At 38.1% G+C, this 15,292-nt stretch overlaps 1 protein-coding gene across 5 annotated transcripts in view; it reads left to right on the top strand.

Annotated features, from left to right (window-relative positions):
- The window catches only part of USP24 (ubiquitin specific peptidase 24), a 55,322-nt gene extending 40,212 nt beyond the window's left edge, over positions 1-15,110 (top strand). For 2 of the 5 annotated variants that reach the window (XM_085511793.1, XM_085511792.1), the window contains 21 exons: positions 171-290; positions 681-901; positions 1,251-1,375; positions 1,984-2,125; positions 2,467-2,617; positions 3,034-3,129; positions 3,747-3,850; positions 3,975-4,088; positions 4,802-4,898; positions 6,158-6,274; positions 6,924-7,013; positions 7,343-7,445; positions 7,932-8,053; positions 8,291-8,404; positions 8,662-8,727; positions 9,005-9,071; positions 10,658-10,736; positions 11,175-11,250; positions 12,084-12,170; positions 12,371-12,481; positions 12,653-15,110. In XM_085511793.1, coding sequence (XP_085367919.1) covers positions 171-290; positions 681-901; positions 1,251-1,375; positions 1,984-2,125; positions 2,467-2,617; positions 3,034-3,129; positions 3,747-3,850; positions 3,975-4,088; positions 4,802-4,898; positions 6,158-6,274; positions 6,924-7,013; positions 7,343-7,445; positions 7,932-8,053; positions 8,291-8,404; positions 8,662-8,727; positions 9,005-9,071; positions 10,658-10,736; positions 11,175-11,250; positions 12,084-12,170; positions 12,371-12,481; positions 12,653-12,715 — 2,265 coding nt within the window. In that variant the 3' untranslated portion in view covers positions 12,716-15,110. Of the gene's footprint in view, positions 1-170; positions 291-680; positions 902-1,250; positions 1,376-1,983; positions 2,126-2,466; positions 2,618-3,033; positions 3,130-3,746; positions 3,851-3,974; positions 4,089-4,801; positions 4,899-6,157; positions 6,275-6,920; positions 7,014-7,342; positions 7,446-7,931; positions 8,054-8,290; positions 8,405-8,661; positions 8,728-9,004; positions 9,076-10,657; positions 10,737-11,174; positions 11,251-12,083; positions 12,171-12,370; positions 12,482-12,652 lie in introns of all 5 variants that reach the window. The other 3 variants (XM_015870804.3, XM_015870805.3, XR_014932870.1) reach the window with 2 other exon arrangements.
- The last annotated feature ends 182 nt before the right edge of the window (positions 15,111-15,292 follow it).

Raw genomic sequence — 15,292 nt, 5'->3', positions numbered from 1 at the left:
AACTCTGTGCTTGTAATAGTACCCTGTCTGTCAGCATTAGAGTTATCATATCTCCAGTAGCTGTATTGTACATCAGTTCAAGGTGGCTGGAATCAAACACCTATAGAAATACTAGAGCATGTTTGAAGTACGTAAATGGAGACAATACTTTTTTTTTCTCCTTTTTTAAGAGAACTACAGTGAAGCGCACATGCATTAAGGTCTTACCAAACCTTTTGGTGATACACCTCATGAGATTTGGCTTTGACTGGGAGAGCGGCCGTTCTATTAAATATGATGAACAAATAAGGGTAAGAATACTTTCCACTGTGCTTCTTGTTCCCACTCCTCCCCATTCTCTCTGCTTAATGAAAAGTGGAAGCACTTTTCCTAGTTGTTCTCCCTTCTTTCCTTCATGTTTTGATACTGGGCTTTTGAACATATGGTACAATATGATCACAGTAAAGAGAAGTATTTTTCCTTTGAGCTGTCCTTGTCTGCAGCTTTCTCAGACTCCTTTCAGAAAGCATGAGCAAAAGCCTCTGTAAAGACATTTTATTAAACTTCTGTGTCAGGAGAGCCAGAAGTTGTAGCACCGTGCTTTCCTGTAGTATTAATACTTCCCACATTGTAATACAACTCATAAAATTATTACACTGAGTGCATGACATCTGTTTAATCTAAAATACCTCTTCAAACAGTTCCCCTGGATGCTGAACATGGAGCCTTACACTGTGTCAGGGATGGCTCGTCAGGACTCATCCTCAGAAGTGGGGGACAACGGTAGAAACATGGATCAAGGAGGTGGAGGATCCCCAAGGAAGAAAGTTGCACCTACAGAGAACTATGAGCTTGTTGGTGTGATTGTTCACAGTGGCCAGGCTCATGCAGGGCATTACTACTCCTTTATAAAGGACAGGAGGTAACAACCAATAATACTCACATAATGAGTCTAAAGACTACATGTTTTAGTAAGGTTTAGTGAGCCATTCAGAGCTCTGTTGGAAGCACCATTTCTTTCTTAACACCTAGTACTGCTGTCAACATTATCAAAGTCTTATGGATTGTTATGTATCTTGTGTTCTGAGTGCTTTTTCTGTCACATGGTTGCAGACTATGAGCTTCTCTAATGTTTTTAATCAAGTTTTGTCACTGAGATTAGGTTTTCTGTTTCATGTCAATACAAATGTGAGTTAATGTTCCTCAGTGATTGTTTTTGTTGCTGTTTTTGGCTGAACAGTCAAATAACGTGGTTTCTGTTCTGACAACAGGGGATGTGGAAAGGGAAAGTGGTATAAATTTAATGACACTGTTGTTGAAGAATTTGAGTTAACTGATGAAACCTTGGAATATGAATGTTTTGGTGGAGAGTATAGACCTAAAGTCTATGATCAATGTAAGTAGAATTAAAGATTAATTTACGGTAGCTTTGTACGTCATACCAGTTCTCAGTAACGTTGAAGCTGAGTCTATATCTACTTTGCATGACTTGGTCTAATAGTCCTTCCCAGACATTTTCTAGCTAGTGCGTTCTGTTTTACTGAAGGACATAATCATTTGTATGTGACCTAATATTAGTTAAACTGTATTCACTGTTCAACCCTTTGTGGACTTAATAAGGAGACTCAGAAGTAAAATGGCACATTGTTAAAATGGTTTAAAGAAAATAGAAACCAGATCTTATCGTAGGCTAGTCAGAATGTGCATAAAACAGGATTTGGGATCATAGTTAAATTTTTTAGTGCTCTAAGGAATTAATTCTGAATACATTAATACCATTATTCACTCGCTGAGTAATTCTGTTGATTATCATCTTAATATGTACATTCTTTACTTTTGAGCTGTTTTTCTTCTTCTCTAACATAGTGATTTTTTTTTTTTTTTATCCCAAAAGTAACTCTGTACTGCAGTCTATAGTGCTTGCATACTCAGTTTTACTCTCCTATCAGAATGAAAAGGATACTAAACCTCCAAAGGTTTATCAAATGCCTTTTCTCTCATCAGCTAACCCTTACCCTGATGTGCGTCGGCGATACTGGAATGCCTACATGCTGTTTTATCAGAGAGTGTCTGATCAGAACTCTCCAGTCTTACCAAAGAAAAGTCGAGTGAGTGTCGTGCGTCAGGAAGCTGAGGACCTCTCACTGTAAGTTTCTCTTGTATCCATAAAGGTTTCTCCTGTTTTGATGTATCGACTGATCCCCAGAATGAAGGCATGAATAGTATTTGTTTGACACAGGAGTATGCTTATCTCCCTGCTTTTCTTTAAGCTGCTTAATGAATAGCATTTATTTCATTTTTTAACTTCCTCTTCCATACTCGTGTCACTGTTGGAATAAGCAATTCAAACTGACTGACAGCCTCAGAAATAATTTGGACTGTCATCTGGTTTTGCCTTAAGGTGATACCGGCTCTATTGGTATTTTAAGGCTCGAACTTTGGATTTGTCACAGTTACATTATTGACTTTGATATTCTTATGGTTTAGATCTGCTCCATCTTCACCAGAAATTTCACCCCAGTCATCACCACGACCCCACAGACCCAACAGTGATCGCCTGTCCATCTTAACTAAACTGGTCCGAAAAGGTGAAAAGAAGGGACTTTTTGTAGAGAAGATGCCTGTACGGATATATCAGGTAGAGCACTCAGAAAGCTTCAGTTAAATGTTGTTCAAACAAAGCTTAAGATCACAATAAGAGCAAGACAGAAACTTTGAAGGTGACCTTGAGGCAATTCTATTACTGAACACACAGCTCGGAAATAATTGGGATCAAATAGAAAGTTAACAGACTGTTCAGTGATGTATTATTGTATGTTTTGTCGTCACTTCTCCCAGAATTGACCCATCATTTCTTGGTTTTACATCAGTCTTCTAAGTTTCCAGTATATTTTTCCCCTCCACTGAAGTAGTGGCTCAGAGTATAAACAGAATAGGTCTGACTCTGTTTTTTAAGCACTGTATGTATTTATGCGTAAGGTCAAATTAATGCTTTTTTAGCAAAGTTTTAATTTTTTGCCTTCTCTTTAAAAAAAAAAAAAAAATGATCTGCAGATGGTGAGAGATGAAAACCTGAAATTTATGAAGAATAGAGATGTGTACAGCAGTGACTACTTCAGTTTTGTTCTGTCGCTAGCTTCACTAAATGCTGTAAGTAATGAGACTTTTAATATTTGAGTACTCTGAAAATACTGACCAGCAATTGCTAGAGAAGCTCCAGAACAGGGGATTTAGAAGGGAAGTGTTTGGTATGATTTTGCTTTTCAAACAGCTTTTCTTTGACTCCAATAATTCTTCACACTGATAGCATCCATTTCAAAGCTGACTCCGGTCTTCTGCTGTGGGGAAAAATGCCAATGTGCCATAATAATTAAAAAATAAAATAAAATTAACTATGCGAACAGAGCTCTACAGGGACAGAAACTCCTCTGTGTATGGAAGATATGAAAATTGGCATTAGTCATCTTGAAGCCGATAGACCTTCATTTGAATATAGTTTAATTAGTTTTTCTGAATGTAGTTATAGATTAATAAACAAACCAGTATTAAATCTGAGGACATAGTCAGCCTAACAGCAAGTTTGTTCCTGTTTTAGCATATGTGTGAAACTAGTGTAGTTGTTACTGGAAACAGATTTCAGCACAGACAAGTGAGGTTTGTTTTTAAGATGAAGTAAATTACTTGAATAGAACATGCTGACTTATTTAGAACAGAACGTGAGCCACGGGTATAGGTTTGCTCTGGAATAAATGTGGTGTTTCTTTCAGACTAAGGTAAAACATCCTTATTATCCGTGTATGGCAAAGGTGAGCTTACAGTTGGCAGTCCAGTTCCTCTTCCAAACTTATCTCCGAACCAAGAAGAAACTCAGGTAATGTCTGACTGTGGGAAAGCCACTTCTGACTTAGCAGGAAAGGAAGAAGAGAGATGAAACAATGTTAGGTTTTTGTAGGTGTTTTTTATTACTGACCGTTTTCCCTGATTTGGTTTTAAAGGGCTGATACAGAAGAGTGGATTGCAACCATAGATGCACTGCTCTCCAAAAGCATTGATGCTTGTCAGTGGTTAGTTGAATATTTTGTTGGACCAGAGGGCCGGGAGCTTGTAAAGTAAGTACCCTAACTCTGCATTAGTTGCAGTGTTTTGTGTCTTCTTTGTGGACGGGGTTTTGTGATCTGGCCTATACTGATAGATTGCCAAAAAGTTGACTGTGCATGTTCTTTGAACAGATGCTCTTAATTGTCATTTCAGAAAATGTTAGAAATAAGAGCCTCTGTTTAGATTTTTCAGTAATTCTGAAAATATGGTAATAGTGCAGTGTGGATGAAGGATGCAAACATTTAATTCAAGGAGATGCCTTGGAATATGTTTGTCACTCCTGCAAGTGGAGGGAAAGAGAATGTGGTGAAAGTGTTTAGGGTAAGGTAAGTTAAATACTTACCTGACAGTGATCACAAATGAGCTGCAGTGTGTTTTTCTCACCGACTCAAGATAAGCTTAAGGCAATTCTTGGAGAACTGATAACAGAGATTTGCCAACCTAAAGAGGAGATGGTCTTAAAAGTTGTACTGGAAGACAGGATCCTGTGGTAGCTTTTAGTTTTAGATTTGTGTTCTTTGAATGAATGAAGTATTGTTATCGGCTTTCATAGTGAGAAGCAGGAGTGCAGGAAAATAAGTTAAAGCTTATCCACAGAAGTGTATTGTAAGAGGTATTTTGAACTGTTACCTTTATTAAAATGATAAATACCACACTTAGTCACAGTAAATATATGTACAGTTTGATTCCAGTTCTTTTCACAGCTTTGCCTTTTATCTTCCAGGACTTTCCTCCTGGAATGCAGTGTGAGAGAGGTGCGAGTTGCTGTAGCTACTATTCTTGAAAAAACCCTCGACAGTGCCTTGCTTTATCAAGAGAAGGTTGGTGACACCTCGTCAGCAATGATCCTGTTGATAGTCTCTGCCTAATTTCTCTTGTTCCACTCGCAGGCAACACAGTGTGATTTGTAAATGACAAAGTGGGAAGTTCTCATATTCAGCAGGCGTGTAGCTCTTGAATGGGTTAATGCTTTTCTGTACCTACCCTGGGAGGTAATATGCTGCTGTAATGCCTAGAAGTTTAAAGTATTAGTTATAAATAGTTCTGTCTCATTTCGACATGAATGTGTGGCATACAGCGAAAATGCAGGTTCCAAATTATTAAAAGGATGTAAGATTTATTCCCTCTCTGTAACAGAGAGAACCCAGAAACCAGCTTAGTTTTTAACTGAGTATCTTTCCTCACTCAGAGTCAGAAGCCTACAGCAGTACAGTAGAAACTGAGCTGTCATGTTCCAGGGAAAGACTGGAACTGTGGTTGTTGTTCAGTGGTTTAACTTATTAGAAAATCTTGGCAAGTAAGTTTGGGAAGTGCAGGTTTGTTGTATTTGGCTCATTTTAATATTATAAGAAAACCTAGCAGAAAATACATGAAAATGCCTGAGATATCTTGGATATCTAAACCAAGTCATTTGTATTAAAAGAACTCAGTCAGAAATATTTTGTCATCTGTCGTATTTCTAGAAGTTGTCAGTGAAGATGGCAGGGACTTTCAGGTGTCCAGATCTTGTTTAGTCTGAAATGAGTTTCTTGCATCTAATTTTGTTTGTGCCTTCCAGCCATAGCACTGCTTTAAAAAGAAACAACTGTTGTATATTAAGAAAATGTCTTATTTAGGGCTTTGAAGAAAGACTGCTGTAAAGTCCTCTAAGCTTAATAAAGTAGTAGAAAGACATTTAAAATATAGCTTGAGAGCCTCTGATTACATCTCCGTTAACATAAAGAGCTAACAGTAAGTAATAACTACTATGCCAACACCCTTAGTGTGCAGCAGTTACCACATGGCTGATTTAAATTGCTTTAAAAAAGATATTGCACACTTGTGTAACTGCTGAGTTTCACTTCTATAAGCAAGTTACTTGTGTGCTGATGCTTTCATTACTTTCCTGTTTAATATATGCACATTAATTCAGAGTTGAAAATGGTAAGTTTGCAGTCCTGTGTTAGCTATTTATGTTAATCACGGCCAAGTGTAGCTGACCACACATACCATTTAGTTAATCGAACTTGAAAGTGTAGAAATGCCTGTATTTTAAGCAGCAGACAAGCATTTAAATGCAAGTTAATAATTGTCTTTGCAGTTAAAAAGTCTGCATCAGTTATTGGAGGTGCTACTTGCTTTACTGGATAAAGATGTTCCTGAAAACTGCAAAAACTGTGCTCAGTACTTCTTACTATTCAACAATTTTGTGCAGAAGGTAAGCAGCCATTTATCTTCTTTTCATCTTATTTCTGTTTTAAAGGACTATAATAAAACAGGAAAACAATCTCCATGGAAAGTTTAAGCAGCACTGGGAAACTTTTCCAGAAAAAAAAGTTTTTTTTCCTTGTTTCAGGGTCGTGCATTTTCTTTTGTGTGCTGAGTGGCTTTGAGCACTGATTTGGCATAAAATCGTACAAAAACATGGAAGCAAATTATACCTGGTGAAGATATTTCCAAGTCTGAGTGTTGAGGTTTTGTTCAATGGGGATTTTTTGGCTGTTCTAAAAAAAAATAAATAAATACTAAGGGGTTAGAGGGGTTTTTTTTGTCCTATAAGAAGTAGAAACATTGATTGAAGCATTGGCAGCGCAGTACTGTGCTGCTCACCTCACTGTGGGTTCTGTCTACCCCTTAATTCTTATTTCTTTTGTTTTCTTCTTTCATAGTTAATTTGTCTATATTGATCCTGGCCCAGTTTCTCTAATGTGCTGGATGTAGTGAGGTGTCTTTTAAAACGTGTAGTTTATTGATCGTGAGGCTTCTAACTTCTTAAAGGTGTTTAGCAAAGTTTTACTTCTGTCCCTTAGAGCACAAATTCTTTACCTAGACATGCCTGTAATGTATTGTTATTGTCTAAACAGCAGGGTATAAGGGCTAGCAGTCTTCTTCTCAGACATTCTGCTTTGAGGCACATGATCAACTTTCTCCTTGGTCCCAACCGTCAGAGCAATCAGGTAAAGCTTATGTACCCATTCCTGTTGCGATTTGTTTTTTTTAATATTCTTACATTATGGGCAAATAAGATCTTGTTTGATTAAGATAGATTACTCCTTAGATTATTCCTCAAGTTTCATGCAAGTCTTGGTGCTTCTCTGTGCTAACATGAAGAAGAAGCAGTGTTGGCAGAAGTCGACTCATTCTGGTGTTAATAAGCTTTTAATCAAATTTGAAGTCTTAGAATGTGGTGGTGGGCTGTTAAGGATGTTGTTCAGTTTTGGCTTAACAGAAGTTGATTAAATCAACATATCAGAAGTAAATTAAATCTACCCTTTGTCTCAATCAGAACCGCAGATGGAGTTCAGCACAAGCACGTGAGTTTGGATATCTTCACAATACTGTCGCATTACTTGTTCTGCACTCCGATGTCTCTTCACAAAGAAATGTTGGTAAGAATTGCATTTTTGCCTTTTGGTAACATTGCACTCCAGTTATTTTGATTGGAAGTAACTTTAGCATCAGTAAGGTCTTACCTCACGTGAACAAGTTGACTTGTGTTGTTGGCTGTGAGAGACTCACATCCATCACATCTGTTATGTCTCTTGCTAATCGTAAGAGTCTCTAGTCTAAACTACTGCAGAATAAGCAATGATAAACTTGGTTGGATATTTTGGGGTGAAATTAAGTATCAAAGTCCTAATAGTTGATCTGAACATTCTGCTTTTGCTTTCTTGCAGTTCATTTCCCTATACTGTCACAAATGTAAATGACTTATTAAAGCTAAAGTTTCTTATTCAGGCTGGCACCTTACAAGCTACAAGCTAGTTGAGGTGAATGCCTTTAGAGATGACAAGGTGGCAGATGTCAGCAGTGTCTTCAAGGTGTGTAGAACAATGTCATTTACTAGTGGATTGTTTTTCTGTTTGCTGTTATAGCTCCTGGTCTCTTTAAGCAGCGTCCACCTCTAAGCATCACTACTTCAGGTCCACTTTTGACACTCCATGAAGAAGTGGAAGCCTTGTTATTCTTGTCTGAGGGAAAACCTTACTTAATAGAGGTATCTATCTGTTCTGGATTCTACCCTGCTTGAACATATAGCTGGCATAATGTTAGTGCTAACTTGAGATGCTCTCACCTAATGGGCTGGGCAGCAATAGCTGAGTAAAGTGTTGTGAGAAAAGGGAGGAAAAAATACACCCTTCCCAAAGAAGTTTAATATTTTATCATAAACTTGATCCATCTCTTGAAAGTAACTGTATGGCTATATACAAAATTATTTGCATCTTTCCTTTAGGTGATGTATGCATTACGAGAGCTAACTGGATCTCTATCAGTTCTCATTGAGATGGTGGTGTACTGCTGCTTTTGTAATGAGCATTTTTCCTTTACTGTGCTACACTTCATCAAGGTACGGAGATGATCAAGATAGGGTATTTATTTATGTGCTTCTTCTAGGCTTTGGTTATGTTGTCTTATGTTATAGTGGCACTGGGATCTGCAGCAGAACAGTCAGTACAGTTCCCTGGGTTTTGGGAGGGTTTCTTGTTTTTTTTAACTTCTGCAGTTAAAAATAACTAATTTTCAAAAGGCTGTGAAGCACTCTGTCAATTGTGTGCACCATCGACCTGTTTTATTGTTTGAATAATTTTATATTTCTTAATGCAGACTCAGCTGGAAACTGCTCCACCTCATGAATTGAAGAACATATTCCATTTACTCCATGAGATACTGGTAGGTGAATGGTAGAGACTTGCACATTAAGTACAGGATGGATTTTCTATTGGTGCATAATAAAGCAGGCAAAGACTGCACAGATAATTTCAACATTCACTTATCTTCCATCCTTCAATTTAAGAGTTTATAACTTCTTTAAATTACTGTGTTGATAATCTGGTGTTAATGGAACTTCGTAAGTCTCATTTGTCTCTTGTGTTGAGGTGGTTAAAACAGTTTTGTAATACAGATGCGGGTCTCGAGCATAACTTTTGACTTTTTCCTCTTATGTCAGGTCATTGAAGACCCCCTACAAGTAGAGCGCATCAAATTTGCCTTTGAAACTGAAAATGGATTAATAGGCAAGTAAGCCAGTGTGTGAATGCTACTATCTTCTGTTAACCTTTGTGCTGATAATTCTTATAATCTTCTGGTTTCTTAATCCTTCTGTTTTACCTCTGATGGAAAATGACTTGGCACTATGTGATTTAACAGCCACCACTGAAGTGAAGTTACTAAAGCATACAGGAGTCATAGGGAAGACCTGCAATGATGAGAGCTTGCTTCATATGAATCAGGAGAAATGTCTTTGTGTGCAACAGAAATGTAGATAAGCCACACAGTGCTCAAACAGAGCATCTAATCAGCAAGTGCTGCTTGTGTATCTCTTTCATAGCTGTTTGGATGAGGATCTATTTCAGACTGTGGCTTTCACAAGTGAATTTGTTTCAGATTCTGTGTTAATGAGAAAGACATTTAAAAAATAGTTGAATATTCTCTCTTATATCTCACTGCTCTTCTGATTGCTAATTTCCACGTATGGCTAACAGAAGAGAAGATAACAAGAAATAGTATAAGGGAATAGTGGTTATTGTAGTTCCAGATAAGTTGGTCCCACTTGGACCAGTCCAGTTCTGTAATTTAGGTAACACACAACACTTTATTTCTGCAGAGGAGAGGTGTAATTATTCAATTTGATCTTTATGTTGAAGGCCTGCTGTGCTTGTTGTTAAATAGCACTTTACAAGAACTGCTGTGAGTTTTGGGAATTAATGTTCTAGGTTTACTTTGGAGTTCCTTAGCAACAGCACTAAACAACTTCCAGTGTCACTGCATGTGGTCCATGACCTGTCAGTCACATTGGCTGCTTTTACTCCAAGAAGCAGCAAAGAATAGTTTTCTGTGGTCTTCATGAGGATTTTTATGAATGATTTTGCAGTATGCTTGTACTGTAACTTTTGTTATCTTTAAGGATTAGAAAAGAAAAATGGCAGATTGCAGCTCGCTAGGAATTGGTTGCCTCCTTTAGATGTGTGACTGCAGTGTTCTTTGCTGATGTGGCTGATACAAACACAGCAACTTCTAGTGGCGCATCTGATTGTGGAAGGCAAGAAGTTTGTTACAGGTCTTGGAAATTCATAGTATCAGCAATTTCCTGACGGAGAATGGCTTGTGGTTTTGCCCTGATCTCCCATAGAAGTTTCGTGGCTGATAAATTTTACTATCTTGTTTGTATAAGGAAGCTTCAGACTTGATTCTGGTTTTGCAAGTTACGATCCAGGAGGAAGCTGGTGATTTCATCCTTTTTACTGTGGCTTCAAACTTTTTTTTCCCTTCGGATCTGTAACCATAGCATTTATCTGACATAAAATGGATTATAGGGGGAAAAAAGCTGCGTTAGGAGGGAGCTGTTTAAAACTCAGATACCACGTTTGGAAGAATTACTGCATTTCGACTTTGATCTGTTTTTAATCCGGTAGTTCTGTAAATACTCAGAACCGCCAGCAGTACAGCAGCGTGTTGAACACAAATGCTCTTGCTGACATCTGTAGCAATAACTCTTCCCATATCAGCTAGAAATTTTAGCTTCATGTTTGTTGCGTTTTCGACCTGGTTGGTACACAGAAGTCTGATTTGTGGTTTTTAATCTCCATGTTTCTGCCCACAGCTTTGATGCACCACAGCAACCATGTGGACAGCAGTCGCTGTTACCAGTGTGTCAAGTTCCTTGTTACTTTGGCTCAGAAGTGAGTAGTATGGGTTACGTTGTTTAATCTTATTCTTGCATTAGACCCCCACTGTGACTGTTTAGGTTGCTGCTTTTTCTACTTTTGATCAGCTTTAGCTTCTGTTATTGAAATATAAGTGGTGCTTATAGTATTAGCTGCCTAGCATTAAGACCAAGATAAAGATAAGAAAACTGTCCCAGCTATTTGAAATATTGTGATTACTAAATTGTATTTGCTTGGAACTTGGCAGATGTCCTGATAAAGTGTAGATCTGAAACAAGTGTATCTGTAGAGTACTATCATTGTTCTTGCTAATTTGGTTAATAATAGAACTCTTCAGCTTAAGTCAGCATACAAAGGACGGCAGCATAAATAAATGTATAGTTGATTAATATTTTTTTTACCTTTGCAAGAGTGCCTTGTTCATTAATAATGAGATTCATTTCAATTTCCAAGGTGCCCTACTGCAAAAGATTATTTCAAGGAGAATTCCCACCACTGGAGTTGGGCTGTGCAGTGGCTACAGAAAAAGGTAGTTTGGCTGTAACTGTATGGAGAAATATCGCTTTATTTACAGTGAGAATTATAAAACCTCCGTTCTCTATTTGAATCTTTGAGTTGATTTAAGACAAAAATACAAACCACTTTATATTTTTTTCTTACAATGAGAGCTTGGATGAAGTTAAACCTGGTACATTCAAGAACTTTGGTAAGCCATGTGTTTAGGGCTGAGCTGTTTGTGCTATAAATATAACCAAGTGGGAATGGTCATAATGATTCTTGTTCTTTGTCAAGTGGGAAGCTTTCAGTGCCACTATATTCATGTTGGACTTTTTTTTGCCTGTGTATTGATGCAAGAGAACACCTCAAGGAGTGAATTTCTTACAGAATCATCTAAGCTTTGCACGAAACACAGCTGTTGACACTTATAGCTTTCTCTTTTTACGTAATTTGTCAGTAGGATGTTTGCAGTGCAGCTGGTACTTGTTGCCACTCTTCTCTTGAACTGACAGCTCTGGGATGGTTCTGTACCTATTTTTACAATGTTCTGGCTTCTGAAAACGCTTGTTGAACATCTGAATCTACTGCTCTTCAGCTGGATAACCTGGTGATCTGCAGTCATGTAGTTGGCAGACAGAATGAGCTGATGGCTAAGTTTCAGCTGAGGGGCAGTAGTCTCTGAAACTATTCTTGGCTACATCAGAAGGCTGTATCTCAGCTCTCCAGCTTGTTGACAGATTCAGGAAGCTTATTCTAGACTTGTTAGTCTACCTGTCATCACAAGTGTGTAAGACCTTACATGTGTGAAGCTCATGCTGTAGTTCTGTACCTTTCTTGATTTTTTTTTTATGCTTTTTAATGCAGATGTCTGAACATTATTGGGCACCTCAGAGTAACGTTTCCAATGAAACATCAACTGCAAAAACCTTCCAGCGCACTATTTCAGCACAGGTATGTATGTCAGTCCTGGGAGATGGTGTTATTTGTTTTATTTCCCCCCTTACTTCTCAGTTAGCAGCTATAGTTTTAGTAGCTTTACCATATTCCACTGTATTTCATACCATTCCTACCTGGCAAACTTAAATCTTGTGGCTGTTTCTGTAGAAATTAGTCCATATAGTTACCTTGTCGCTTGGACTGCTTCCTAACAGGACACGCTGGCCTATGCCACAGCCTTGCTGAATGAAAAAGATCAGTCTGGAAGCAGTAATGGGTCAGAAAGCAGTCCAGCCAATGAGAACGGAGACAGACATCTACAGCAGGTAACAATTAAATAAGGGCATGTTTATTGCCTGTTGTGTTGCTCAACTTGCTTCTAGGGTTTGGGTCAGAACCACCACTGAATGTAATGACAATAATTGTGTGCCTGATGAAAGATAAATAATGTACCGTATCTCTCTCTCTCTCTCCCCACCCTTTGTGTGTGTTGAAAGGGCTCAGAGTCTCCTATGATGATTGGTGAGACTAAAAGTGACCTTGATGATGTTGACCCATAAAGGATACCCATGAACCCAAGAACAGATCAACTCAAACATTTTAATGCCTGGTACCTGTTGAAACCTAGAGTCCTATTGCTTATGCTGTTACAAGAGTCTGGAAGAGAAGGATGGCAATGCTGGAGAAGGTTGTTTCCCTGAAAGCTAAAAGCATTTCTTAGCCAAGAGGGCTTCAGATTGATAAATGCTCTAGAAAACTGCATCTTCACCTGCAGTAGCTTATGACAGTCCAGACACCGACAACATTTTTGTCAAGAAGATTTTATCAAATACACAAACGCTAGTGGTTGAATTTTTATGTGAACATTAAATGAGTGAATGTAAAACTGTTGCTTTTCTGTGATGCTGCAAAAACAAAACAACAAAAAAAATTCTTTTGGTTTTTATACAGAGAAAAACCAGACTGCCCTTATGTATGAAGGGCGAGTTTTTAATCTTTCTGATGATATTGAATAGGAATATTCAAATTTCTGTAAAGATGTGTGATGACTTACATTTCATTGTAAAATATTAGTTAAAGGATCGGTTTACATAAGGACTTCTGTATTTAATATGTCTCCCTGTTCATTTGTAAAGCTCTTTAATGGAAGGATCAGTGAGATTGCTCCCTTCCAAAAACCACAGTCAGGAAGGGCCGTAAGAGCAAAACGTTCTCAAGGTATGTAAGAGTTTATGAAAGGATGATGGTGGATTTAAAAAATAATAATAATTAAAAAAAAAAAAGAAATACTTTAAAAGAAAAGAAGCACTTTAAAATGGATTTCTGTTGCAGTTTTACTCATGACGTTCTTTTGGTTTTTTTACTTATGGAGACATATTGAATCGAACGTAGTCTCAATCATGTGACCTGCAATCACTCGCTTACGCTTTCAGATCACTGAGAAAGTTAGTATTGGTTGTACGTGATGAATAACTCCTTGATCAAGTCTGGGGACGCTGTCATGCAGGTTTTAATGGGCAATTTTAACACGGGGAAAAGAGTGATTTGGCTCCGTTGATATTTTCACCTGACCAGGCAACATTTAAAATATCACAGCTCTTTCGATTTGCTCATAAACAACTGGAGGGCAGTTGGGATGATTTGAGCACGGTTTCGTTTTCCATATCAAGTTCAGTTCGGTGATTTCTGGTTCTGGATATTAGTTTCTTTTGTGCCAACTAACTTCATATTTTGTACATTTTTTGCGTTTGTCACATTTTCTGCACTGCTTTTTTGCCTTTATTTATGGATTCTGCCTTACTTTAAAAAATATTATGTAAACAACCATGCACAGAAATGGGGAGGGCATCTCAAGGAGTGCCTGGGCACCTCCAGAATAGACAAATTTGCCAAGTTAAAGGCACAACCAGCCAAAAAGTGCCTTTTATTTTCCTTTCTACAGACCGTTGCTGAACAAAGAAGCAGCAGAGACAGCTTTTCACTGTTGTGCACTAATATTGAAATTAACCAGTCATTTCACTGTCGGAAGTAAACACCTTGACGTGATTTCAGCTGTACAGCTTTATAACGTACTGCGGGTTAAGAGAACTGTTGTGGTAAATTGCGTGTGCGAAGATGCAAGGGTGGCATTGTGGTGAATATCTCACTTTTTTCTGTTGGTTGGGTTTTATTTCCAAACAATGTCTTCATAGACACGTGGCAAAGTTAGCGTTTTATAAATGTTTCTGATAACGTGCTGGGACATTTTAAATGTGATGTTTTAAATTAACTTGGAATAAATCATTTCCTTACAGATTCCACCCCACCCCCCCTTTTCCTCCCTCCTTCCATCCCCAATTCTTTGTAATGGGCCATAAGTCTTCACAAACAGTCAGTACACAGCGGTGATGGAGGAAGCTGGTAACGTTCCTATGGGTTGGCACCACTTGTCACTTCAGGTTCCTGTTATTTCCTATGGAAACAACAGCCTCGATTACTGCATGCCCAGAGAAGCACTGATGGGAGAACTGCATCAGGATGGCTCATCACCACTGTATACTTGAAACCAATACAAACTTTTTCATGGTTCTGCTCACGCTTGTACAAAGTCAATGGTTATGATTTGCAATAAGATGATACTCGGTCAATTATTTGGGTTTCCAGCTGCTGTCATTTGAACCTGCTGAAGATTATTTTTTTGGGAAAATAGAGTTCAACAAAAAACTAGTTTTTGTGTAAATTGTGATGCGTTTCTATGTTGTAATTTTTACTGCCAATCTTTTTGGATGAAAATGTTTTTATACAGCTTACATGATGTTCAGTGAGGAGCAGCTGCAGCCTGCCTGTGAGTGAGCATTGGGGAGGTACTGTCTGATTAATATGTGAACATGTGGCACTGGAAAAAAATAGGCAGTCTTGATAAACAGTCTTGGGATTCCTGGTCAATGGAATAAAGTTATTCCTTTCACAGAAAAACAGTGTAATCTTTAGACTGCAACGCATTGTCTTGTTGTGGATCCTCTTGGAAGTTCTTAATCTGGTGCTCTGGATAATGAGCTCAGAGCTCATTTGGTTTGCCTGGAACAAACCAAAGCAACAGCCTCACACTGGGTGTGTTCTGGTGCCTGTCAGATTGTAACTGTGTGCAGTTTCTTTTC

The sequence above is a fragment of the Coturnix japonica genome, chromosome 11 (assembly GCF_054131305.1).
Source record: "Coturnix japonica strain WE chromosome 11, WE-NBRP24, whole genome shotgun sequence".
Taxonomy (NCBI): Eukaryota; Metazoa; Chordata; class Aves; order Galliformes; family Phasianidae; genus Coturnix; species Coturnix japonica.
Note: the sequence above shows the minus strand (reverse complement) of the source record. Positions and strands in the feature narration are given on the sequence as shown.